The following is a 22,094-nucleotide window of genomic DNA, read 5'->3' as shown; positions in this document are numbered from 1 at the left end:
TCGAATCTCCGCAACCCTCGAGACGTCGTCGAGCTAAGAAATGCCAGCAACGGCAATGCTCAGTATACCATCACCAGCTCGAAGAAATAAGTCGCGAATGCTGGCGGGATAATAATTGTAGATGGGATATCGTCAAGACCAGAGGGAGGCGGAGAAGGAAGCTGCAATGTGACCGGGGACAGGTCAGAACGACCTCTTCTCAACGGCGGGCAGAAGGCACAAAAAGCATGAGTGACGAAGCCTTCATCGATTGGACTGTGTTGACCTTGGCCAAAATTTTGGGCCTTGCTACTGGCTGCCCGCGATCTCCACGCGCACTCTAGCCCCCTAGCTTCCGATGGAAGATGCGCCCCACCCAGATCCACAAGGCACTTGGCAGACGCACGACCACAAACAGCTCAACAAGCGCTGCATTGACAGATCCCTTTTTCCTTCCATTTTTGCACTTTCCCTCCTGATGATCCAATCATCGAGGACCAAGTTTCGATCAAGAGACAATTTCTTGACGAGGATCGCGCACAATAAACTTTCAACGTATACAAGACACTCCATACAGAACCTCATCAGGAACGGCCGAATCGTCACTTTGATCTCGATGTTGGGTTTGACTTGTGCGCAACGGATACAGTACTATTTAGGAGCACCTGAATGACATGACATCCACGGCATTGCGGAACGCCCCGCTGATAACCAGGACACCGCTGATGTGAAGGATACGTATCAAGGAACCCGGTGGCACTATTCTATTGTGTCAGCCTGTCAATTTCTTTGTTTCCTTCAACCTTCCATATCCATTCATCTGGCGCAGGTAGATTGGACAACTGGGCCATGAATCGGGCAGCGACCTCCCTTACCATCACTGACCCGTTTGTCAAGTACACATCTCTCGTTGCGACGGGTGTCTACAGCCCAGATGCGGCCCAGTACCGTCTAGTCCACCACTTACAGAAGGTGTACCTGAGACTCAAGGACTACACACCCTCCCACGAGTACAGGAGCAGGCTCCGTCAGGTCGCAGAGGCCGTCGATGTGCGCAAGCGGCCGGTCGGGGAAGAGCTCGCCTCTCCCGCTCATCCCATCCGACGCAATCCGCTCTTTGCCCGTTTCTTTCAGAAGGATGCTGGAAAGGACAGCCTAGCCCTGGCAAGGGTCTTGACGAGCCACCAAGCTGCGCTTACTGTTGACTCCCCAAAGGGTCTGTTTCTCTTTGGCGAGGTAGGCATAGGCAAATCCATGCTTCTCGACCTGCTAGCCGAGGGCTTGCCTAATCGCCGCAAGAAGAGATGGCATTTCAACACATTCATGCTTCATGCGTTCGCGAGACTGGAAGAATTTCGAAAGTCTCACCCCCTTTTCTCGGCCGATAACCCAGAGTATTCACTTCTCTGGATGGCAAAAGAAATGGTGGAAACCTCTCCGATTTTATTCCTTGACGAGTTCCAGCTTCCCGACAGGGCTGCAAGCAAAATCATGAACAATCTCTTCATTGCCTTCTTTCAGCTCGGCGGTGTGCTCGTGGCATCGTCTAATCGGATGCCCGAGGAGCTTGAAAAGGCCACCGGAGGTCATTACTCGCCGCCGGCTACTGGTGGCCTGGTCGACAGAGTTCTGGGCATAGGCAAGAACCGGTCCGGCGGCGAGTTGTTTGGTCACACCAGTGATTTTGCCGCCTTTCTAGAAGTACTCAAAGCTCGGTGTGATTTCTGGCATATGGAAGGCTCTAGAGATTGGAGAAGGAGAGAGGCCTGCTTTGTCAAGCAGATCGAATCAATTCGAATTCCCTTTCCTGAGTCTGTTCCGGGGCACTCCGAAGCAGAGAGCATTTCTGTGTCAACGGCAGATGGCGACGGTCGAGAACAAGAACTCGAAAACGTAGTTCAGAGGCCGGCCAAGTATTTCATACTATCCGATAATGTGGAAACATGGGCAAGGACGGTACTGCTGGCTAGCAACGCGAATCCGAGCTACGGAGATATTCAAGACCTCAGTTGGCGTCCATCCTCCGTGATAGTATATGGGAGGCGGGTCGATATTCCGCGGCAACATGACGGCGTGTCGTATTGGACGTTTGCCGAGCTCGTTGACTCATTAGGGCCGGCGGACTATATTACTCTCGCATCACACTTCCACACGTTTATTATCGATCAAGTTCCAGTCCTGAGTATCGCCATGAAGAATGAGGCACGACGATTCATTACGCTCCTCGACGCACTTTACGAGGCGCGGTGCAAACTGGTCATCAGAGCAGAGGTTGGCCCCGATGGCCTCTTCTTCCCGGAGATGAGAAAACAAGCGGCACCAACACTAAACGAGAGCCAGCATACCGCAGCTGCCAGAGAGGATCACGGCATGGATGCAACGTATTCGGAAACCATTGCCGAGGTCTACCAGGACCAAACAGCTCCCTTTCGTCCCAATATTTCAACGTACTCGGCGTCGCGGAATTCAAAGTACAACCCGGAGCAGGACTCGGACTTTGGCACGGCTGAGCCGAGCACAAAGATGATTGATTTCAACAAGGCTGGTGCGGCGTTTACCGGCGAGGACGAACGCTTCGCCTACAAGCGGGCTACGAGCCGGCTGTGGGAGCTTTGCAGCGCCCAGTGGCACGCGAGGACGGGCGATGGTTGGTGGCAGCCGCTGCCCAGGGAGGCTAGGCATTGGGAGGGGACGGATGCGTCGACGCCGCTCCCCTCGCGTCTGCCAGAACGTCTGCCGAGCGAAATCACGACAAGCGGGTCAGTTGAACTTGAGGAACCCGCGGGCCTGGCGCGGTTTAGAGTTGCTAGGTTGAAGAGCGGTGGGTGACTGGAGTTGAGGGTTACAGTATGACATTTTAGCTGCTATAGTAGGTAGGTAGACTTGACAACCCAGCATACCTTATGTTTCCCTCAAAGAAACAGCCCAAGCTACTGATCCAGGTATTACTGCCCTGGTGGCAGAATGGCTTGCCTCTATTGACATCCATGGATGTAGTCCATACAAGGTGAGAGGCTGTTCCCATAGAATCAACTACTTTTGTGGTGTTCCGCCTTCTACCAGGCACGCCTAGCAGAATTAGCGTTGCTTGACTAGATCGACAAGGCATCTCCCATCTCCTCTAACAAAACGAGTGCGCGAATACAATCAGACACACTGCCAGGGCTATCAAATCAAAGCTCCCCTTGAGGCATGAGGAAGCGTCGCCCTAAGCTGATAACCCGCTATCACTGTTTGTTCACAGCTCAAAGCCTCACTGAGCAGTGCTTGTCCCCTGCTCAGATTGTCCTGCGCATGCGTACCGGGTTATGGTGCCCGGCATAATGTATTTTAGTGTTGTACTGTGTATTCGTTCCGGCATTCCTACCATAAGGCTCGAATTAGAGTTGCTTAATAATGATGAATGATTATACTACTAGGTAGGAGGAACTACTATCGTAGTAGTCTAGAAACTGTATCCCTAGAGTCGAAACTTGTTGGCGCTACTCCTACCACGCCATTGTCCAGGTTTCACATGGAGATGGCAAAGAATCCAATTATCCATGCTTTGCCGTATTTGATCCTCTCCTGTCAAAACGTTTCATCACCATCCCGAAGGAAGCTCAACAACTTGAACTACTACGTTGCCATTTTTGCCGGCCATCCATTCGTGCAACCACGCCCCGGCGTCCAACTCCAATTCCTTTTGGGCTCCCGTCCGAGCCGAATTGGCAAGAGAAAAGGCCAAATCACCAGAGACTGCGTAGAGCTTCGGAACCAGTCCCCCCGGAGTCTAGCATCCAACACCCCGTTGCATTCCCCCAATCCCCCCCTGTTATGTCCCTCACATACCCTCGATCTGGCCATGCATGACAAAGTAGCCAACGGTAGGCAGACAATATAGAAAGATACCTAGATGCCATGATGCATACCAGGAAATCCAGTCTCGACTTGTATCCATCGCAGCCCGGACTGGACCCTTTTCCATTGTTTTTTCAAGCTCCAGCAGCCTATGGTGACATGTAGCTCTGCCCCTCCTACTAATTACAGCAACTATTCGTACTTTCAAAATCTTACCTGCGAGGACTCGCAGGAGTCGTCGGGGGCGCCATCATGGGCGACAAGAGGTTATTGCTGCCACGGCCTAATCGGAGGAGGGCAAACCGCCGGCTAAGACAGATCACGCTCCTCCTAGGATTCTGTCTAGGGATTTACTGCCTAGTGTTCGTCTCAAGGACGCCATCCTCGTCATCATCATCCGGGTCCAACGCCGGGCAAGCACGGTCGTCGTCGGTGACATCCTCTAAGCAGCAACAACACCGGCAACCGCCAACACCACCACCACCAGAGGTGCTCAACAATCTGTCGCTTAGCGAAGAGCAGTGCAAGGCCACATTCCCCGGCTTGACAAAGGAGATTGACGATGCCGTGGCCGAGGGCCCTTTCCAGGTGAAGCAGACGGGCGATCTGGGCCCTCTTCAAGGGAGGATCAAGGACGGACAGGTACCTATGCACGCCCGCTGTTCCAGAGACACAATAAGCAGAGGAAGAAAAGGCGACAGCTCACGGCAGTCTGAAAAACAGATATACATAATACACGCGCAGCGCAGATCAGATCTCTCGCAAGAAATGTTGAACGTAAGCAAAGCAGCCGCACCCTTTCCAATTCTACCGGTAGTACATTGTGTTGCCGACTCCCTACCTAACCAACCCAATGGGCCATCAGTCACGCACCGCAGCGCTGCACCAACTCCACCGGGCGCTGCTCACCTCGCCCGAGCCGATCCCCGACACCATCTTCACGCTCAACTTCCAGGACCAGCCGTTCGGGACAGCCTGGACGTACAGCCGCCCCGCCGACCCGTCCTTCCGGCCCACAGACCCCAACGCGCGGTCCTTTCTCATGCCGCACTTCTCCTTTTGGGCGTGGAACCTGCCCTTTATCGGCTCCATGGGTCGGGCGGCGGCGGCCATTACGGATCTGGAGCGCGGGGTTCCCTGGAACAAGAAAATTCCCAAGGCCGTCTGGCGAGGCACGACGTGGTTCAACAGCGTGCAGAGCCCGCGGCTGCGGCAGAACCTGGTCAAGGCAGCTCGAGGAAAACCGTGGGCCGACGTGGAGCCACTCGAGTGGACGGGAGGAAACGGCAACAACCACAACGCGAGCAACGCGCTGCCGATCGAGGAGTTTTGCCGATACAAGTATGTCGTGCACACCGAGGGCATCGCCTACAGCGGCCGGTTCCAGTTCCTGCAAATGTGCGCCAGCGTGGTGCTCACGCCGCCCATCCAGTGGCTGCAGCACACGACGCACCTGGTCCGGCCGCTCTTCTCAAGCGACCTCGGCCTGGCGGCCCCCAAGTCGGGCAGCGGCCGCGGCGGCTGGGTCCCCTCGGAAAGGGTCCGCCGGTCCTGGCCGCTGCATTACAAACCAGAGGAGGCCAACATTGTGTTTGTCGCACCTGACTGGTCCGATTTGGGGGATACCGTGGCATGGCTAGAGAAGCGTCCGGATGTGGCCGAGGGCATCGCGCGGAGACAGAGGGAGCTGTTCCACGGAGGCGGGTATTTCAGTCCTGCTGCCGAGGCGTGCTACTGGCGGGCTATGGTGAGGGGTTGGGCCAAGATGGCGAGGACTGAAGGCCAGGGGTGGGAGGAAACTGAAGGGGTGACATTTGAGGCGTTCAGTCTGACGAATGGCGGTTGACGGGTGGGCTGGTGCTCGGGAAGAGCTTCCACTTGTTTATGCTTCTGGCGTTGGGGTTCTGTAGCGACGGTCGCAGTTGCGCGCCGATGTCCATCATCGTTGAGTCCGGGGGAGAGACAGCCTGGTGAAATAAGTGCACTTGGCTGGCCCGGATACCGCCTGTTGCCTCGCCCACGCCCATCCCTATCCCAGCAAAGCAGCCTTTCTCAGAGGTTCGTGACCCCCGGCGTCCAGTTCTCCCCGATCCGACGCATGTCCTCGGCAAACTTCCTGCTCGTAATCTTCTTGCCGCCGTGGCCGGCGGGCGGCGAGTGCTCGTCGGGCTCGTAAAAAGGGTTCTGCGTCAGGCGGATGTAGGCGGCGTGCATGGCCTTGAAAACGGGGCGCATCTCGCCCTCTCTTAGTCCGGCGGCGGCGGTGCTGGCGAGCAGCCGCTTGTCCTTGCCGCCGCCTTCGACCAGCCCTGCGGCGACGGCGCTGTCGATCCTTCGCCCGCGCATGTCGACGACCACAACGAAGCGCGTGCCTGTGTTAGTCTCAAAACCGTAGGCGGCCAGGCGGTCGTCGATGGCGTGCAGCAGCCCAAAGTCGCCTGTCAGCCCGACGCCCGCGGCCGCGTTCTGGCGGGCGCGGAGCTCAAATACGTCCAGAGTGCTAGAGAGGATGAGTGAGAATTGCAGCGGGGTGCGGACTGGGCGGAAGGTGTTGGTCGAGGGGTCGTAAGATGGGAAGATCGAGGTGTGGAGGGGATTGTTCTGTCCATGTTCAGTTGATTAGTTAGTCAATCCCGCCGCAAACTCGGAGACAGTCGTTGCAAGAGGGATAATAAATACATTTCGGCCAATCACCCCGAGGCAGGCGATCGAGGGGATTGCGGTCGCCATGATGAGCCGGACCAGTTTCTCTCGAGTCTTGCGTGGATGCTGACGGTAACCCGACGAGCTCCGATTTGATTGCACAGAGCTCGGTGTTAAGGAAACGCTCATGCTGCCGGGGCTGCTACTGCCACTGCAGGGGCTTTAGTTGCACGGGAGTACAGTACCTGGAAATACGAAGTGTCCTAACGTTACAAACACACGCAACCAAACGGTGAGCCACCAAAGAAGACCGTTTTATAACGGAATATCACCTCAGACGTGGAGACGATGCCATGTCCGTCTAACATTTCTTGAGACGACTAACGTTATCCAAATGTTAGACTAATGCGAATACCTAATAAATCTCGGCGCAGGCATAAGACAGCGCAAGATAACTTAGTAGTCTCGCGAATGCATAGGATGTTGCATTCGTTGTGTTCCACTGTTGAGCGATCACATCCATGTCCGCCGCTTCCCCTGATTCGTGTAAACCAACAGCATGCACGTCACCGTCCGCAACCTCTAGAATGTGAGTGCGTCAACGGGCCTTCCCTGCACAGGACAGCACGAGAGTCTACTCCTCGTCAGCAGCAAGGTATTCGGTTTCTTCCAACCCCCTGAGCACTTCGTCGATTTCGCTCGGGTCGGTAATCGCCCAGACCCCGCCGCCTTTCACCGTATCCCTACCCCTCATGCCCACCTCCTTGCCCACCAGGTTGCGCCCGACTTTGCCCGGGCCAATGCCAACCCACCTCCTGACCTTCTGCTCCTGGTCCAGATACTTTATGCTGTCCCACCAGCGCACCGTCTCGAGGCACTGCCGAGCCAGCAGGTCCTTCAGCTCGGCCTTGCTCTCAAATGGCCGCGCCGTGACGTTGCTAATACAGGGCACCGTGCCTGGCCACGTGACGATGTCATCGTCCTCCTTCCCCCGGACGCGGCTCTTGCCTGCCAGGATGTTGTGCATCACCGCCACAGCGGGCTTCATGATGGGACTATGAAAGGGACTGTCGCTGTTGAGGCGCACGGCACGCGGGTCATGGCCCAGAAACTGCCTGACGTGCGCGACGAGCGTCTTGATGCGCTCAATGTTGCCGCTGAGCACGATTTGGTTCTTGCTGTTGATGTTGGCGATGAGCACTTGCTCAATGGGCGACCGGTCTTCGGCGCTCTCGGCCTTGCTCCCGGCGCTGCTGTAGCCCACAAATTCGTGGATCGCGTTGATCAGGGACGGCATGTACTCGGGCTCGCTCACGATGGCCACCATGCCGTACTCGCCGCCGTACTCCTTCGCGGCCGCCGCCGTGGCCGCAGCCATGGCCTTGGCGCGCTTTTGCACCATGGAGAGGCTGTCCTCGAACTCGAGGAAGCCACTCGCCACGAGTGCTGCGAACTCGCCGAGCGAATGGCCCAGCGTGAAGTCGGCCCGCTCCGATACCCTAAAGCCGAATTCCTGTTCGAGAATACGTAGAATCAAGATCGACGTCGCCATGATGGCCGGCTGAGCGTTCGGCGTCAGGTTGAGCACCTTCCCGGGTCCATTCTGAATAACGTCCGAGAGTTTGAATCCGACGATGTGGTCGATCTCTTGGATGATGGGCGTAGCCGTCGCAGGGAAGGCTTCTAGCCAAGGTGTAAGCATGCCCACCTTGTGCACGCCTTGGCCTATCGGAGTCAGGATGTCAGTCCGGAGATGACGGCAAAAGCAGGGGGGTTTCTGCAGAGCAATTGCACGAACCTGGGAAGAAGACGGCCGTTCTTGGCCGGACCTTGTCCGTCGAAGCATGCCGGACGTGTGATTGCACTTGCGATGCCGGCTGCTCTTTGAGTCTGAGGTGTGACGTGGACGCCAAGGCTGCGCTTAGATGACGGGCTGCATTGGGGGCGAGCGCGCGACAGGGCCCGCGCGGCAGAAGCATTCTCATGCTAGGATGGAATGCAGTAATTGTCGCCAGCGGCCAGCCAGTGCGGAGCTGGGGCGATCAGGTCGGCCGCCTCATCGATTGTGCGGGTTCTGACGATCCAGCGCTGCTGGTGCAAGTGGTTGCGGAGGGTAATCTCAGTGGGGTGCGTGCCAGCAAATATGTCACAGGAAAGAACAGCATGCAGTAGCCGGGAGTAGCCGGGAGTAGCCGGGGAGTAGCCGGGGAAAAGCAGCCTTGGCGGGAGTCCCAAAACGGAGAGTCCATTCCGGTTCGCGGGGTGCATGTGTTTGTAATTACATGGATACTAACTGACTTACTCCACGGCCCATGGAGACTGGAAACATCGAGACTGTACATAAATTACACAAGTACCCCGTAGCACTACCTAACGTTGGCAGTTACATGTCAACTGGACGGAGTGAACTCCCATCCACAACTTGGCGGTTTCAGCAGCTTTTTACTTGACAAGGTCTTTGAGTGTAACTTTTACACTACATATCTATATAGATCAGCCCTTGTGCCGGTACTGTATCTTACCGCTTATGGCGTACTGCAGATCGCGTGCAGGGGGTGCCTACATTGGCCAATCATCTTACACCAATTCGCCAACATCAGCTGAAGTGAACAAACGCCCAAGAAGGCCAAGACAGCCACAGCAACGCCAGGCTTCTCAGGGTAAAGGCTGAGCCCGGAAGTTATTTTGCTGACTTGGGTAGCTTCACTGTGCTTGATGATTGCACCATGAGCGTGGGCGATCGCGCGATTCGGTTCGAACCACATACATATATAATAGCCCCTCGCAGCCAGAACACGCTCGATTCTCTAGTTCTCTACGCGGCCGCGTCGGGTGCATCTTTCTACAAAACCACAACGAAAAGGCCCCCAATTTATCGCTTGATTACAGTGTGCCTTACGCTGTCCGACGGGATATCGTTGGGGAGACTCCGTGAGTCGGGGTATGTGCAGATCTGGACACTGGGAAAGCGCACATTTCCTTCATTACTCCGTAGAGGCTGAAGCGCACTTGCGCGGGAATGTGATAAGAAGGCGGTCTAGGATCGGGCTTTGGTTTTTTTTTCTTTTCTTAACTACTTAGTTCGCACACGTACTTAAGAAATCCAATTTTCTCTGTACTCGCGCAAACCTATTGTTGACCCCGTCTGATCTGTGTTCCCTTGAACTGCCATGGCGACCAAGATGTCGAACGGAGCGGCACCCGGGCCTGAGAGGGCCCCGAGTCCCCGCGTCGTGCCCATGAAGGTGATTGTCTGCGGTCTGATGAGGACGGGCACACTAAGTGAGTGTCTCATTCCATCCATCATCACGTTTAAGGGGTGATTGGCATCGTTCTGTTACTATGCAGGAGCAGCGCCCATGACCCGGTCGTAAATCGTGTCTTACTCTTGCTGACCGTCTTACAGGTGTGAAGGCTGCGTTGCGGCAGCTGGGCATCCACGATGTATACCACATGCAGACAACTGGGACGAACCCCGAAGATATCCCAGACTGGATGCGGGCAATCGACGCAAAGTATAACGGTAAGGGGCAGTTCACCCGCGAGGATTGGGACAAGCTCCTGGCCACCTACCAGGTGAGTGTGACGCAGCCGTTTCTATAGTTCCCCTGGTACACTTCCATCCCCCGTGCTAACTACCCTCGAACACCCAGGCCACAACCGATCTCCCGGCCTCGCTCTTCGGCACCGAACTGGCGCGCGCCTACCCAGAAGCAAAGGTCATCATCCTCAACCGCGAGCGCGAGAAGTGGTACAACTCGTGCCTGACGTCGATCCACGCCGCCTTCAGCTCCATCACGCTCCTCGACAAGATCCTCATCATGCTCTTCGACCCTTACCTTCGCCAGCAGGCCATCTTCCACCACAAGGTCAACACCCAGGTGCAGGGGTTTGCCTGGCCCGAAAAGGAGAAGGCGCTGGCGTTCTACGATCGCTACTATGACGAGTGGCGGAAGGAGATCCCCAAGGAGCGCGTCCTCGAGTACCGTGTCCAGGACGGCTGGGGACCGCTCTGCAAGCATTTGGGCGTCCCTGTGCCCATGGTCGAGGTCAATGGACGCATGGTTGAAGCCGAGTACCCCAGGCTGAACGACGGCGCGTCGATGCTCGCGGCCGCGAAGAGCAAGTGCCGGGCCATGAGGAAGAGGGTGTTTTGGAGATTGGCCGGGTGGGTGCAGACTGTCGGCTTTGTGGGTCTGTTGGCGTATGTATTGTCTTCCAGGCAAGGCAGAGTTCCTCTTGGGTTCTCGGGTTGGACTAGTAGCAAATCACTTTGAGGGAGATTTGGGAAGGAGTCTTGAAGGGAATGGTTTTGGTTATCGTTTCGTCTCTCGTTATGTCCTGACCATCTTTAGGTCTTTGCTTAGCTGGCACAATCTTTCATAGACTGGGAAGTTCGGGTATAGTTCGTTCAGCCTCCGCTTAGGTTCCTGGTTCTCCTTGCGCCTCATTGGTGCATATGACAAAGAAATGATCTCATTCTCGGAGGAGTCCTAATCTTTCCCAACGTCTTTGCGGGCTGCAGATTCCTCGTTGTGTATTCATGCTACATGTACATCCCAGCTCAGTTTGATATCATGATCCGGAGCTGAGACATTGGCCTTGGCAGTGAGGAAAGAGTGTAAGAGTTTCTTGGACTCTGAGGGTTTTGCCAGTGAGGATCGTGGACATTGTGATCTGAAATTCTCGCCGGGGAGGGAGGGGGGGCGGGGCGGGGGGTATACTGACGCGAAGCAGTAAGACTGGGTTGAACTTTCCTGCATCCGGGACATTCAGCTCGGAGGACAGCAAGAGCGAAACGGCCTAGTCCATCTCTGAAGCTAAATAGGAAGTAGCGAACATATCGGTGCCCGGTATGTTAGCCTTGGGTCAGACTTGGAAGTACGGTACCAAATCATGGGAGTGTATGACCTGGTCGTCATATCCTTGTGTCGTATGATTGCCCGTACATCATTAGTCAAAAGTCCAAGTGCTTCTATAGCAAATGACTCAATCGAGAGTGTGGCACTTCAAACTTAAGATCTTCCTGCCCCCGACGCAGGCCCACAGTCTGTATATCATGTGCGGTAGACCGTTAAGAACTGAATCCGACCAGGTTGGCCGAGCTAAAGTGAAATTCAAATTCAAATTCATGAAGTCACATGTCGACAGCCATAAGAATTGCTTTGTTTTTCATACAAGATCCAATGGTTATAATGCAGACAAAAGCTTGACACCTTGAGCCTGGAGGTCACTCAAGTCGTTAAGTCAAGCGTTAACCGACAGAACAGGGTTGGAACCTCGCGAGTGTACCGGCTACTGAAGGCCATGTTATTTGGCTGCGATTGAGAGATGGGGAAAAGAGTGTTCCGCCGTTAGAAGACTCTCAAAGCCCACGCCTATATCCTGCCACACGATTTCGCTCCTATTTTTTATTCCAGAGACATGATACTGGGTTCGATTTACCCGAACGAAGCGGCTGCCAAAGGGAATGAGACGGGGCTTAATCACTCTCAAGCGGAGCTGATGAGTTTATCCCTTCCAGGCTGAGCGTGATGGATTAACCAACCGGGTCACAGGAGGCAAAGAGTACTGGCAAAGGACAATATCCGCACCCCTACTTTGGTCGAAGATGTGATCTGCCGATCTCCGGACAAACCGCCCTTGGCCGCCCATTAATGCAAAGGGTGGAATTCAAATGAGTGCGCCCCTTTGCCCACATGGCTCCCAAACGATTGAAATTCCCTGGTAGCTGACAACTAATTAAAGAACTGCACAATGTGTAGATGGAGCGGGGATAACGTTGCCTGATAGAACATATAGGTTCGCCTACATATGGCTTGCCTAGCCCTCCCTTTCAGGCCGGGTCGCCGGGATTGCTCCAGAACATTGTAGAGCCGCCAAAACTCGAAATCATCAGTTCAACTTTTCAAAATGCTGAGTACATCTGTTCTGCTGCTTGCCCTTACGGCTACTGGCCTCGCCCAGGCCCCTGAAGGCTACCGCAAGGTGTATATCACCTCAAACGTGAACACGAAATTCGTCATTGTACCGAAAGCGCGCACAGCTGGAAGTACGACTATTGTGTGCGTATAGCTCCCTTACGGCGTGCTTAGAAAACAATGACCTAACTTCGAATCTTGGATTGGCGGCTGCAGCAAGACCCTGAACAACAAGCCCGAGCAGCAGTGGTACATCAAGGATGGCACTACCAAGATCCAACTGGTAGACAGCACGCTCTGCATGGATGGAGGAGCCAGGAGTGAGTTTCTTGCATTTCAATCACGCCTTGACAGAGACTATGACTCGGAGAAGGGACAAAACTGATGCGTGTCGATTTGAACAGGCAACTGGAGGGACATGGGCAACATCTACGTCAACGAGTGCTCCGACACCGTCGAGTCCCAGAACTGGCTTGTCATGGGTGATGGCCGGATTGCTTTGGCGCCTTCTGACAAGAGTAAGCAATTATTCTCACAATAACTACCTTAGAACAACTAGGAAAGCTGGTAGGGAGACCGGGTTAAGGATGGAGGCATGCTGACGGCATGAACAGAGCAGTGCATCGACCTTCAGTACATGCGAGCTACCGAGAACAACCCCGTCGGACTGTACAACTGTGCTGGGCTGGGCAACATTGGGGCCGCGGACAAGGGAATCAACTGGCCGCTTGTCAATGTCACTGCTTGAGTGGACCGACGCATGAAGGCTGTTGGGAAGCTACTGAGACTTCCCAAGTTCCAAGAATCATAGATCATATTGAAAGGGTTGAGGTTGTGAAATTTAAGCGGGGATTCATTACATGCCTCATGCCACGATCAAGTTGCTCCGACGATTTTTAGTCTCATTTAGTCACTTCAAGTTTACAATCACTCCAAATTTCTTCCAGTCCTCTCGGAAGCATCATACTATGTCTGGCACTCGCAATACGTGATAGAGACATCCTATCTGCTTGCATCAAGGGGGCTGGCCCTGGCCGTTTGAACGAAGGCTGAGGACTTCAATACAAGTTGTAGCTATCTCTGCATCCGCAATCCTGTGCAGAGCCCGAGCTATGTGCTCGATCTATCATCTATGGAAGCCTTCGGTCACTTATACCGGAGGGATAAGCAGAGAACCCTAACCCTCAATCTGGACCCACTTCACATGAAAGATTGCCTGAACTTTCATCTCACAACTGGGCCATGCATTTCATTCCCAAGACCAAACGCTCTTTGCAGCGCACCGTGTAAACTCAGGCATCACCCCACAAAATATTCACTAGACAAGTCGATACTCAGGCAAGATTGAGCAGCAATCAGAATCTCGAAGTTACTCGACTGCCTGCGTCTAGCCAGAACGGGGCTTAATCTTCACCCCGCCATGCCCATCACCATCATAGCCCCCCGGCCCTCGCGGCCTATCAACGACCCCGAAGATGTCGTCTCAGATATGTCATACGACTCGGAGGACGAATCCACAGATGGCGGCGCGGACCTAGAAGGCGACATCCCCATGAAGTCATCCGGCACCAGCAGATCCCGCGGTCCGCGACTCTTCAGCAAAACCGACAGCGACATCGTCACCCCCGGCGAGCTCATCACTTCAGACCCGCAATTCATGCGCGGCCATGGCACCTACCTCTCTCACTCTCAACTACAACAAGGCGGCGACGACAACGGTCCACAGGCGGCAATCATCTCCTCGGTAGCCGGCACCCTGACACGCACCAACAAGCTCCTCTCCGTGCGCCCCCTCCGGGCACGGTACGCGCCTGAGGTCGGCGACTTAGTAGTAGGGCGCATCACCGAGGTGCAGGCGCGGCGGTGGCGGGTGGACGTGGGCGCCGCGCAGCTGGCTTCCTTACCACTAAGCGCCATCAACCTGCCAGGCGGGATATTGCGCAAGCGGACCGAGACGGACGAGCTGCAGATCCGCACCTTTTTCGCCGAGGGCGATTTGCTCGTCGCCGAGGTGCAGCAGCTCTTTGGCGACGGCGGGGCCGTGCTGCACACGCGCTCGCTCCGCTACGGCAAGCTCCGCAACGGTGTCTTTGTTGCCGTTGCCGGTATGGGCGGGAGTGAAGGGGGCGGCGTAGTGAGGAGCCGCAGGCAGGTCTGGACCATGGAGACGGCTCACGGTGGTGGTCCCGTCGATGTCATACTCGGCGTGAACGGGTACGTCTGGATTAGCAAGCACGTCGAGACGGCAACCTCAGGTGAAGCCGAGGCGAAGACGGGGATTACCAATATGGAAGAAGGGGTCAGCGCGACCATGTACTCAAGCCAGAACGATCGGATCGGGGTAGAGACGATGCGCGAGATCGCGAGGTTACGCGGCGTTGTGACAGCGCTGGTAGAGAATGGGCTCCGGGTGGATGAGGACATGGTAACGAGGGGCTATCACGAAGCGGTGGAGATGGCATTGGTGTCGGCAGATGGGGTGGACGACATCTATCTCGGCGGAGAAAAGGGCCAGCAGTTGGCTGCAACGCTCACTGGGCGATAATGGTCCTAAGATCAGAGAGGGATGGTTTAAAAACGATAATGAGTATAATTGACTCTTGAGTACTTGGGCACCGGCCTAGAATTCTCCAACAACATAAAACAGAAAATATGGGTGAATGTGACCTGGTATCCTCGGATGATAAACAGAAAGTATCTACATAAGAAATATTAAGAAGGACGGAGCTAGCTATCAATCGAGATGGCCATGCTCGACGCAATTCCACAATTAATTGCCTCATTCGTCGTCTCCTAAATGGAACCAACCCGCGCATTAGACATTGAAGCTGGAGAGAGGTGAAGAGGGGAAGAAGGAAACCTCCCAGATTACAGACACCTATTGCCCAGCCCGGATTCTATAGAGATAGTGTGCGGCCAAAATAACCGCCCACCGCACTAACGCACCTTTCGCGCCCGTCCCGCCCAAGCACAGGATCATCGACATCCAGTACCCCAAGCCCTTGATGACCTGGCCGTTGCGGTCAAAGTTGGGCTTCTTGTCCATCAGCCTGGAGAGCATGGAGAGCCGCGACAGGTCGTACGGCATGTAGCGCACCCGCATCAGCGATTCGGCCCACGAGGGCGGCTCCGCGATGGTACGGAAGTGCGTGAAGCAGTCGAAGCTGGCCTTGCCGCGGTACGCGCCCCAGCCGCTGTCGCCGACGCCGCCAAAGGGCACCGTGTTGAGAGTGGCATGGAAGTACGAGTCGTTCACCGTGGCGCCGCCAGAGGTCATCTCGTTAAGAACTATACCACTTGTCAGCAAGGGGAACACGAGGGTTGAAACGTCAAGAAAGATCTGCGTGCTTACTCCTTTCATTCTCCGCTTTGGAGCCAAACGAAAACAGAGACAGAGGGGTGCGGTGGACCAGGTTGGCAATGTTGAGCGCCTCGTCCAGAGAGTTCACAGGGTAGATGGAGAAGATGGGGCCAAAGGACTCTTCCTGCATCATGGAGTCGTTGACCGAGTTCACCAGGACGGCGGTGGGCTCAATGAAGAGCTCTGACTCATCCATGGCGCCCCCCATGACGATCTTGCCCTTCGTGTCGTCCAGCATCTTCTTCAATCGAAAGAAATGCCTCTGATTGACAACACGGGCGAAATCTGGGCTGGCCTTGGCGCCGTTAGGGAACATCTCACGGTATGCCTGCTTCAGATGCTCGATAAAGGTCGTGACAACGTCCTTGTCGACAAGAATGTAATTCTGCGAGAGGCAAACCTGGCCCGCGTTCAAGGTTTTGCCCCAGAGCAGCCGCCTTGCTGCCAGCGCAAGATTGGCCTTCTTGGTGACGAAAGCAGGGTTCTTGCCGCCCAGCTCGAGGACCACGGGGGTGAGTGTCTCGGCAGCTTTCCTTGCGATGATTTTGCCCACCGTCGCGCTGCCCGTGAAGAAGACCTTATCCCACTTCTCGTTCATGAGGGCGGTGGTCTCAGGAATGCCACCGTTGACAACAGCAAAGGCGTCGTTATCCAGCCTCTTCTCGATCATCTCCTTGATGACCATGGCGCAGGCGGGCGTCAGCTCAGAAGGCTTGACGACGGCGGTGCAGCCAGCACCGATGGCACCGATAAAAGGGGCCAGGAGGAGCTGGACGGGGAAGTTGTAAGGGCCGATGATGAGCACGGTGCCCACTGGGTCCTTCCGCACACGCATCTTCATGATCGAGTAGACGGCGGGAACCGCGGGGGATCCCAATTTCTCATCCTTGGCGAAGCTTTCGAGGTGGTCGAGCATAAAGATGCAATCCTTCTTGAGCCAGTCGATCTCGGTGAGAAGAGATTCGAAGGTGGACTTGTGGAGATCCTTCTGGAGGGCAGCCAGCAGCTGGGGCTTGTAGTCTTCGACGGCCCAGTAGAACTTGCGCAGCTGCACCTGGCGCCATTGCAAGCTCTTGGTTCTGTGACTGCGGAAAGCGCCGCGCGCGGCGCTCGCGATGGCAGGAATCGTTTCGAGGGGCGTCGGCTCGAATGCCGGAATCGACACATTGGTGTACTCCATTGCACCAGACAAGGTCGCCAGGCGTATGACGAGACGAACTAGAATTCTAGATGGGAATAAACGACAGACGAGTGTACTCAATGTACTGTACCGCCGACAAAGCCTAATCCAGTCTCCCTGTAAAAGATTTCGAACCGAAAGAACAGAAGCAGAAGTAGAAGCAAGGAGAAAGACGAGCCAAAGAGAACGCTTGGGAATGGCGAGCTATGTACCCCAACGGCATGCTCTGCCGCATGCGCCGTTGTAATATCTGTCGAGATGCAGGGAGGCAGGATACTTTTGCATCACTGCAAGTGCAAGCAGGCTCGGCAGGTTCCTACACATACTAATTAATATGCCGAGGCTGATTACATGCGGCCCGCATGTATGGGGCAAATCACACCTAGCCAGGGTGAAGATGGGGCCGGTATCAGGCGAGGCCAGTACTTAATTCAATGTCCGTGGCGAATGTGATATTTTCTCGGAACGTAGGATGGACAGCGAAGTATAGATCTATCATTGATATACCAGTAAGTTCAAGCAATATATCATCCTAAGTCTCCTGCGGTATGCATAACGTTGAGAACAACATGAACGGAAGCAGGGAATCTTTCAACTGCATGTCACCGGAGGTCTTATGATGTGCAGGATGTGCCCCTGGCCTGCTTGGCAGCCGTTGGAGGTAGGTGGGGTCCATACTCCAACGTTTCGCTAACCGAATGGAGCTAATAATGCAGAATGACTGAGCCGTAAGTGCCCAGCTACCACAACTGGAACTTCCAGTTTGACCAAGGGTCACCAAGCTCACATAGGTACTGTCATAATCTCCGTACACCGAATCCTCACCCTGATCTCTAATCCCGATAGCAAGTCTTTCGAAAAATAGACCTGATGTCTCTTCGACAAGGGCATCGCCCCCTTCTACTAAATCTTAGTCTAAGAGATCAGACACTGGTGAGCCTATGTACCTATTGACCGTTGTCAACGGACTTCTGTGACAAGAAGCGGTGCAGAGGTCCTTCTGTCTGGCCCCCAGTAATAAAACCCAGAAAACCCGCCCATCAGTCTGGTAGATCGTGTAATACCCGGCCCAGCCGACGGATAGAAACCCAATTTGAAAGCAAGTAAAGAGACCTCGAATGGCATGCAGGTCTATGATATACACTGGATCTCATACACAGTACTACATCTTGCCCGGACGGGGCAATCACGGAGCAGCACGTTGTCATGGCACTGCCCCGGGCAGAGGATCAGCCGAGCGCGGCAACCTCACTGCTCCGGTCGAATGAAAACGATGTCGGGACCATCAGCGGCCGGCTACCTCCTTAGGGGAGGCCTAGGCGGCGCGAGTGGTCTCCGTACCGGAACGGGCTCCCCAATGCGGTTTACACGGGCACGCAAGCCCTCTTGAATGGCCTCCACGCCGTTAACCAATGTCCCGGACTGTCTCTTCTGCTCGTCCAGTAGATATGCCTGTTTCCGTTGTGCCTCTAGCTGCTGCCTCCGCTCCTCTGTCAAGTACCATTCCTTGGGAAACTTGATCACTGTCTTAAACTTGTGGTGGCGGGTATCCAGGGGAATATCTTCAAACATGTCGGTGGGATCCTAACTCAACTTAGCATGGGTGGTAGGAAAACCGAGAGTCGCAATTCCTACCTTTGCAGCGGCAATCATCTTGGCGATTAGATCTCCCAGATACCGCTTGTTCTGGGCTTGATGCTCAAATCTTTCGCAGCTCATCTTGATGATTCCTTTCTCCGGGTTGTATCTTGGCCCAGCAAGCTTCATGAGCTTCAGCCGTTGAGCTTCTGTCAAGTCGGCCAAGTCGTTGGGCGAGAACTCGACCACAACCTTCCGGTCTGCAGGGTGGAATTCGCCCATGTAGGTCGTGTATCTGAAGCGCAGGACTTCGTCCCCAACAGGCGGCTGAAATGGCTTGGCAAGTTCTGCTCGCCAGTTAGTCGGCTGGGTCCACCTCCTAAGCCAGGAGATTTTGGGGGTCGCTTACTCGAGAGCAGCGGCATCTCCCACACGGCAATGCGTGCGTATTCTCTAAACTCGCGGTGTTCCTCCAGCTTGGCGTGGCCCATGGCCAGCATATCATCCTCCTCAAAATCGTCTTCACCGTTCTCGTCCGTGATCAGATCCGTATCCGCGTTGTCCTCGTTCCAGAAGCTGTCCTTTTTCGGTACTCTAACCCTCCGTAGCGGCGCCGCCTCGTTGTTGATCTCGGCTACTAGGTTTTGAAGACTTTTTTGCGTGTCTTTGGGAACCTTTGACCAGTCCCCGAGCATGCTTTGCGCAAGCTGGCGCTCTTCTTGGGTTATACTCTCATCGCGGAGAAAGCTCCTCAGAAACTCGCCGGGGTCGGCAAAAACCTGGTTGGAGGGATCGTCATCTTCGCGTCGTTCTTCCTCCTCCTCGGCCCATCGCACCGGCGTTGTCGACAAGGGCCGGAGAAACACGGTCTTTTGAGCCGCAACAGCAGCCCTAGCGGTTGGCAACCGCCTGCTGGGTGCCCGCAGGCAAAGCCGAAGCAAATTGGCTGGGGAGGCCATGCCGCAAATCGAGGTTGTCGTGGTTGGGCACGACAGTCGGCGCGCGGTTGTAACTTTGGATCGCCAAAATTTGGAAGTTCCACCCCCCTGGCTCCAAGCCTCCAAGGGAACCACCAGCCACATCAGGCACCGCCACGCTACTAGGTATAATGGTCGCTTCCTCGGGGTACGGAGTTACTGATCAAGCTCTTGCATACAAAGGATACATGTAAAGGTTTGCATGCAATCAATTGCATTATCATCATCTTCAAGAATCATCTTGTCCAAAAAACTTCACGCTGTGATGGATGATCGTGTCAAGGAAATGCCAGAGATACGGAGGTACTTGGAGAACCTGTAGAGCCAGGGATCAAAAGCGACGCAGACAGCTAAAAGGTAGATGTAATGACTACCGTGTTATTTGCTAATAGCCTCAAGTAGGATGGATATTCACTAGGAATCTATCCGTAGATTCACAGTTCAAATCGCCATGGTGGTTTTCCCCGTTGTCATCATGGTCCGTGATACCTTAAGGTACAGAAGACTGTGAAGGTGCAAAAGTCCAAAAGCTGGCGACCTGTTGTCTGTGTCGGCAATCAGCTGGGTGACCCGCTCGTCGAGCGGAGCCTCGAGATTTCAGTATGAGTCATCAGGGCGCTAAACCCACAATTTTTTAGCGCAACCGAGAGATTTTTCCGAGAAACAACCGAAGTTTTCCCACAACACCGACTGTCACCGAGGATCACCCGTGAATTAACCGCCTCACCGCCTCACTTAGCATTCGCGCTAACGTTATCGCCTCATTCTGCCCGCTGATAACAATGGCCTATAGAAACGGTGGCTCGGGCTACATTCCGGCCTACAATTACACCATCCCCGCCGCGTATTGGCTTGAGCCTGGTCCAGCCATTGTCCGCCGTGGTGACGAGCAAATCGTCGAGAACATGGTCAATGGCACCCATCACAGCAACTCGGGTGAGCCCGAGAACAAACGGCAGCGAATTGATGGTGATGGCCAAACTAACACAAATGCAGAGTCTTCTCATGACTGGAACGGTCGCCAGTGCTTTGTTACTGTTGGCGCCACGGCTGGCTTCCCCAGCCTGATTGAGGAAATCACCACTCCGGCTTTCCTGAACTGCCTCATCCGCCATGGCTACGACAGGCTCACTATCCAGTGCGGTCCCGAATACCAGCTCGCTGAACAGCGGATCGTGAGCCTCGGTGCACGTGAGACCGACTTCCAGCTCGCTCACCAGCGGATCGTGAGCCTCGGTGATGATGTGGCACGTGAGATCTTGATTACCATGTTCGCATATACCGACGCGATGGTTGAGAATATCTATGCTTGCCGTCAGGATCCTGCTGGTTGCGTCATTTCCCATGCTGGTAAGCGCGCTCTCTCGTCGCATCGCAACTTTTCTTCGCATAGCAGCTAACTAAGCGTCTGATCTTAGGCTCCGGAACTGTTATAGAGGTCAAGCGTATCAACGCTCCTCTCATTGTTGTTCCGAATCCCACTTTGATGGACAATCACCAGGCAGAACTGGCGCAATTGGTTATAGACATGAACTGGGGTGTTGTTGCGGAGATCGGGTAAGTCATTCACGCTCACAACTCCGCCCGCTACTCCCATGAGGTCCCATCTAACCCGGCATGTGTGCTTCCACAGAAACCTCATCGACGCCATTGACGAGATCGACGATTGGATTATCGAAGGCACGTCAGACAACCTCCCGCCGTACACGCCGCCGTCGTTTCCCGTCCCGGCCGCCGAACGCGTAACCCTCTTCGATTGGATGGTGCTGACCTGCTACCCAGACGAGCTCGCCCGCCAGCAGTACGAGGAAGACCTTGCGAATCTGGCTGCCAATATGCAGCAGGAGATTGATGACGACGAGGAGGGACCCGGCGCCGCCGCCACCATGGTGCCGGGCCAGTGGGTCCCGATCGGCACCGCCCCCAGCTACCAAGTCGCCCAGGAAACCACCACGGGCATGCGGATCGACTAGGAAATCGGACCGTATACTGGCCCTGACGGCCATTTCCCCATCGCTGTCCCCAACCAACTTGGGACTAGCACTGGCGCTGGCACTGGCGCTGCCGCTGGCACTGGCGCTGGCACTGGCATTGGAACTGGCACTGGCAGTGATCAGGCGTCTTTGATTGACCTGGATGAGGCGCTTGTGCCTGGCATGGCAGCCCTCAGCACCCAAGATGTCGTGGGGGATGCTTCTGAGGCCTCTGCCGGCGAGGGTGGCGGCGAGGGTCAGACTGAGACTGGCCAGAACGAGGAAGCCCTCGTCAATGCCGGCTGGGGTTGGGGCGCCGACGTCCAGTTCGCTTAAGGCTATCCTGAGATTTTTCGCCATTCATTGCCCTGGTTCTTCTCAGCGTGTGCGACTTTTCGCCTTGGATCTTCGGGACACGTAGTCGTTGGAGGCCGGACGATTCGATTTCGACTTGGTTTCTCATGGTCGCATATGGGTCTGAAGCGATGTATAACGAGGCATACTCAATCACCGGGGGTTTTGATTTGGCTTGCATTTCGCGGGACAGTTTCGGCAACTGAGCTGGATAAGCATTTGTGCTAGCATCCAACTGGGAGGTACTCATGGGTTATCGATGGATTTCCTGCAAGGCATGTTGAGGGG

The 22,094-nt window shown here is 55.0% G+C and overlaps 10 protein-coding genes across 10 annotated transcripts; 6 read left to right on the top strand and 4 right to left on the bottom strand.

The window, feature by feature from the left end:
- Window positions 1-415: 415 nt before the first annotated feature.
- Window positions 416-3,235, top strand: N656DRAFT_782108 (uncharacterized protein). Its single transcript, XM_064815700.1, has one exon. It carries the CDS (start codon window positions 829-831, stop codon window positions 2,806-2,808), a length of 1,980 nt encoding a protein of 659 aa, XP_064667648.1. The 5' UTR covers window positions 416-828; the 3' UTR covers window positions 2,809-3,235.
- Window positions 3,236-4,071: 836 nt separating this feature from the next.
- Window positions 4,072-5,665, top strand: N656DRAFT_714500 (uncharacterized protein; the record flags this gene model as incomplete). Its single annotated transcript, XM_064811978.1, has 3 exons — window positions 4,072-4,461; window positions 4,543-4,596; window positions 4,685-5,665. 3 exons carry the CDS (start codon window positions 4,072-4,074, stop codon window positions 5,663-5,665), a joined length of 1,425 nt encoding a protein of 474 aa, XP_064667647.1.
- A 206-nt stretch (window positions 5,666-5,871) lies between these two features.
- Window positions 5,872-6,549, bottom strand: N656DRAFT_714409 (Sedlin; the record flags this gene model as incomplete). The annotated part of the gene is made up of 2 exons (XM_064811969.1): window positions 5,872-6,420; window positions 6,499-6,549. 2 exons carry the CDS (start codon window positions 6,547-6,549, stop codon window positions 5,872-5,874), a joined length of 600 nt encoding a protein of 199 aa, XP_064667646.1.
- A 211-nt stretch (window positions 6,550-6,760) lies between these two features.
- On the bottom strand, window positions 6,761-8,590 carry N656DRAFT_782104 (FabD/lysophospholipase-like protein). Its single transcript, XM_064815699.1, has 2 exons — window positions 8,261-8,590; window positions 6,761-8,187 (listed from the first exon to the last, which is right to left on the bottom strand). The coding sequence occupies exons 1-2, from the start codon at window positions 8,445-8,447 to the stop codon at window positions 7,097-7,099; spliced, it is 1,278 nt and encodes a 425-aa protein (XP_064667645.1). The 5' UTR covers window positions 8,448-8,590; the 3' UTR covers window positions 6,761-7,096.
- Window positions 8,591-9,134: 544 nt separating this feature from the next.
- Window positions 9,135-11,137, top strand: N656DRAFT_831050 (uncharacterized protein). The gene is made up of 3 exons (XM_064818621.1): window positions 9,135-9,744; window positions 9,869-10,038; window positions 10,116-11,137. The coding sequence occupies exons 1-3, from the start codon at window positions 9,633-9,635 to the stop codon at window positions 10,737-10,739; spliced, it is 906 nt and encodes a 301-aa protein (XP_064667644.1). The 5' UTR covers window positions 9,135-9,632; the 3' UTR covers window positions 10,740-11,137.
- Window positions 11,138-12,099: 962 nt separating this feature from the next.
- Window positions 12,100-13,327, top strand: N656DRAFT_758070 (carbohydrate-binding module family 13 protein). The gene is made up of 4 exons (XM_064813169.1): window positions 12,100-12,527; window positions 12,600-12,703; window positions 12,788-12,901; window positions 12,998-13,327. The coding sequence occupies exons 1-4, from the start codon at window positions 12,376-12,378 to the stop codon at window positions 13,129-13,131; spliced, it is 504 nt and encodes a 167-aa protein (XP_064667643.1). The 5' UTR covers window positions 12,100-12,375; the 3' UTR covers window positions 13,132-13,327.
- Window positions 13,328-13,639: 312 nt separating this feature from the next.
- Window positions 13,640-15,109, top strand: N656DRAFT_782101 (putative exosome complex protein). The gene has a single exon (XM_064815698.1). It carries the CDS (start codon window positions 13,804-13,806, stop codon window positions 14,926-14,928), a length of 1,125 nt encoding a protein of 374 aa, XP_064667642.1. The 5' UTR covers window positions 13,640-13,803; the 3' UTR covers window positions 14,929-15,109.
- A 152-nt stretch (window positions 15,110-15,261) lies between these two features.
- On the bottom strand, window positions 15,262-16,924 carry N656DRAFT_714402 (aldehyde dehydrogenase; the record flags this gene model as incomplete). Its single annotated transcript, XM_064811968.1, has 2 exons — window positions 15,262-15,671; window positions 15,736-16,924. The coding sequence occupies 2 exons, from the start codon at window positions 16,922-16,924 to the stop codon at window positions 15,262-15,264; spliced, it is 1,599 nt and encodes a 532-aa protein (XP_064667641.1).
- An 844-nt stretch (window positions 16,925-17,768) lies between these two features.
- On the bottom strand, window positions 17,769-19,520 carry N656DRAFT_758060 (mitochondrial ribosomal protein). Its single transcript, XM_064813168.1, has 3 exons — window positions 18,912-19,520; window positions 18,560-18,849; window positions 17,769-18,508 (listed from the first exon to the last, which is right to left on the bottom strand). Exons 1-3 carry the CDS (start codon window positions 19,459-19,461, stop codon window positions 18,221-18,223), a joined length of 1,128 nt encoding a protein of 375 aa, XP_064667640.1. The 5' UTR covers window positions 19,462-19,520; the 3' UTR covers window positions 17,769-18,220.
- A 764-nt stretch (window positions 19,521-20,284) lies between these two features.
- Window positions 20,285-21,598, top strand: N656DRAFT_296603 (glycosyltransferase family 1 protein). The gene is made up of 3 exons (XM_064809160.1): window positions 20,285-20,829; window positions 20,898-21,036; window positions 21,113-21,598. The coding sequence occupies exons 1-3, from the start codon at window positions 20,385-20,387 to the stop codon at window positions 21,450-21,452; spliced, it is 924 nt and encodes a 307-aa protein (XP_064667639.1). The 5' UTR covers window positions 20,285-20,384; the 3' UTR covers window positions 21,453-21,598.
- Window positions 21,599-22,094: the final 496 nt, after the last annotated feature.

The sequence above is a fragment of the Canariomyces notabilis genome, assembly GCF_033297395.1.
Source record: "Canariomyces notabilis strain CBS 508.74 unplaced genomic scaffold N656scaffold_21, whole genome shotgun sequence".
In the NCBI taxonomy this organism is placed as follows: Eukaryota; Fungi; Ascomycota; class Sordariomycetes; order Sordariales; family Chaetomiaceae; genus Canariomyces; species Canariomyces notabilis.
The sequence above is the reverse complement of the archived record's forward strand: the minus strand, read 5'-3'. Positions and strand labels throughout refer to the sequence as shown.

Excerpts from the sequence above, each read along its gene's own strand:
- N656DRAFT_782108 (XM_064815700.1), top strand. The coding sequence starts at position 829 with ATGAATCGGGCAGCGACCTCCCTTACCATCACTGACCCGTTTGTCAAG.
- N656DRAFT_782104 (XM_064815699.1), bottom strand. The coding sequence starts at position 8,447 with ATGAGAATGCTTCTGCCGCGCGGGCCCTGTCGCGCGCTCGCCCCCAAT. Across the intron at positions 8,188-8,260 it reads AACGGCCGTCTTCTTCCCAG|GCCAAGGCGTGCACAAGGTG; the intron begins GTTCGTGCAATT and ends TGACTCCGATAG.
- N656DRAFT_831050 (XM_064818621.1), top strand. The coding sequence starts at position 9,633 with ATGGCGACCAAGATGTCGAACGGAGCGGCACCCGGGCCTGAGAGGGCC. Across the intron at positions 9,745-9,868 it reads GATGAGGACGGGCACACTAA|GTGTGAAGGCTGCGTTGCGG; the intron begins GTGAGTGTCTCA and ends ACCGTCTTACAG. Across the intron at positions 10,039-10,115 it reads AGCTCCTGGCCACCTACCAG|GCCACAACCGATCTCCCGGC; the intron begins GTGAGTGTGACG and ends TCGAACACCCAG.
- N656DRAFT_758070 (XM_064813169.1), top strand. The coding sequence starts at position 12,376 with ATGCTGAGTACATCTGTTCTGCTGCTTGCCCTTACGGCTACTGGCCTC. Across the intron at positions 12,528-12,599 it reads GCTGGAAGTACGACTATTGT|CAAGACCCTGAACAACAAGC; the intron begins GTGCGTATAGCT and ends TGGCGGCTGCAG. Across the intron at positions 12,902-12,997 it reads TTTGGCGCCTTCTGACAAGA|AGCAGTGCATCGACCTTCAG; the intron begins GTAAGCAATTAT and ends CGGCATGAACAG.
- N656DRAFT_782101 (XM_064815698.1), top strand. The coding sequence starts at position 13,804 with ATGCCCATCACCATCATAGCCCCCCGGCCCTCGCGGCCTATCAACGAC.
- N656DRAFT_758060 (XM_064813168.1), bottom strand. The coding sequence starts at position 19,461 with ATGGCCTCCCCAGCCAATTTGCTTCGGCTTTGCCTGCGGGCACCCAGC. Across the intron at positions 18,850-18,911 it reads GGAGATGCCGCTGCTCTCGA|AACTTGCCAAGCCATTTCAG; the intron begins GTAAGCGACCCC and ends ACTGGCGAGCAG. Across the intron at positions 18,509-18,559 it reads AGATGATTGCCGCTGCAAAG|GATCCCACCGACATGTTTGA; the intron begins GTAGGAATTGCG and ends AAGTTGAGTTAG.
- N656DRAFT_296603 (XM_064809160.1), top strand. The coding sequence starts at position 20,385 with ATGGTCAATGGCACCCATCACAGCAACTCGGGTGAGCCCGAGAACAAA. Across the intron at positions 20,830-20,897 it reads TTGCGTCATTTCCCATGCTG|GCTCCGGAACTGTTATAGAG; the intron begins GTAAGCGCGCTC and ends GTCTGATCTTAG. Across the intron at positions 21,037-21,112 it reads GGTGTTGTTGCGGAGATCGG|AAACCTCATCGACGCCATTG; the intron begins GTAAGTCATTCA and ends GTGCTTCCACAG.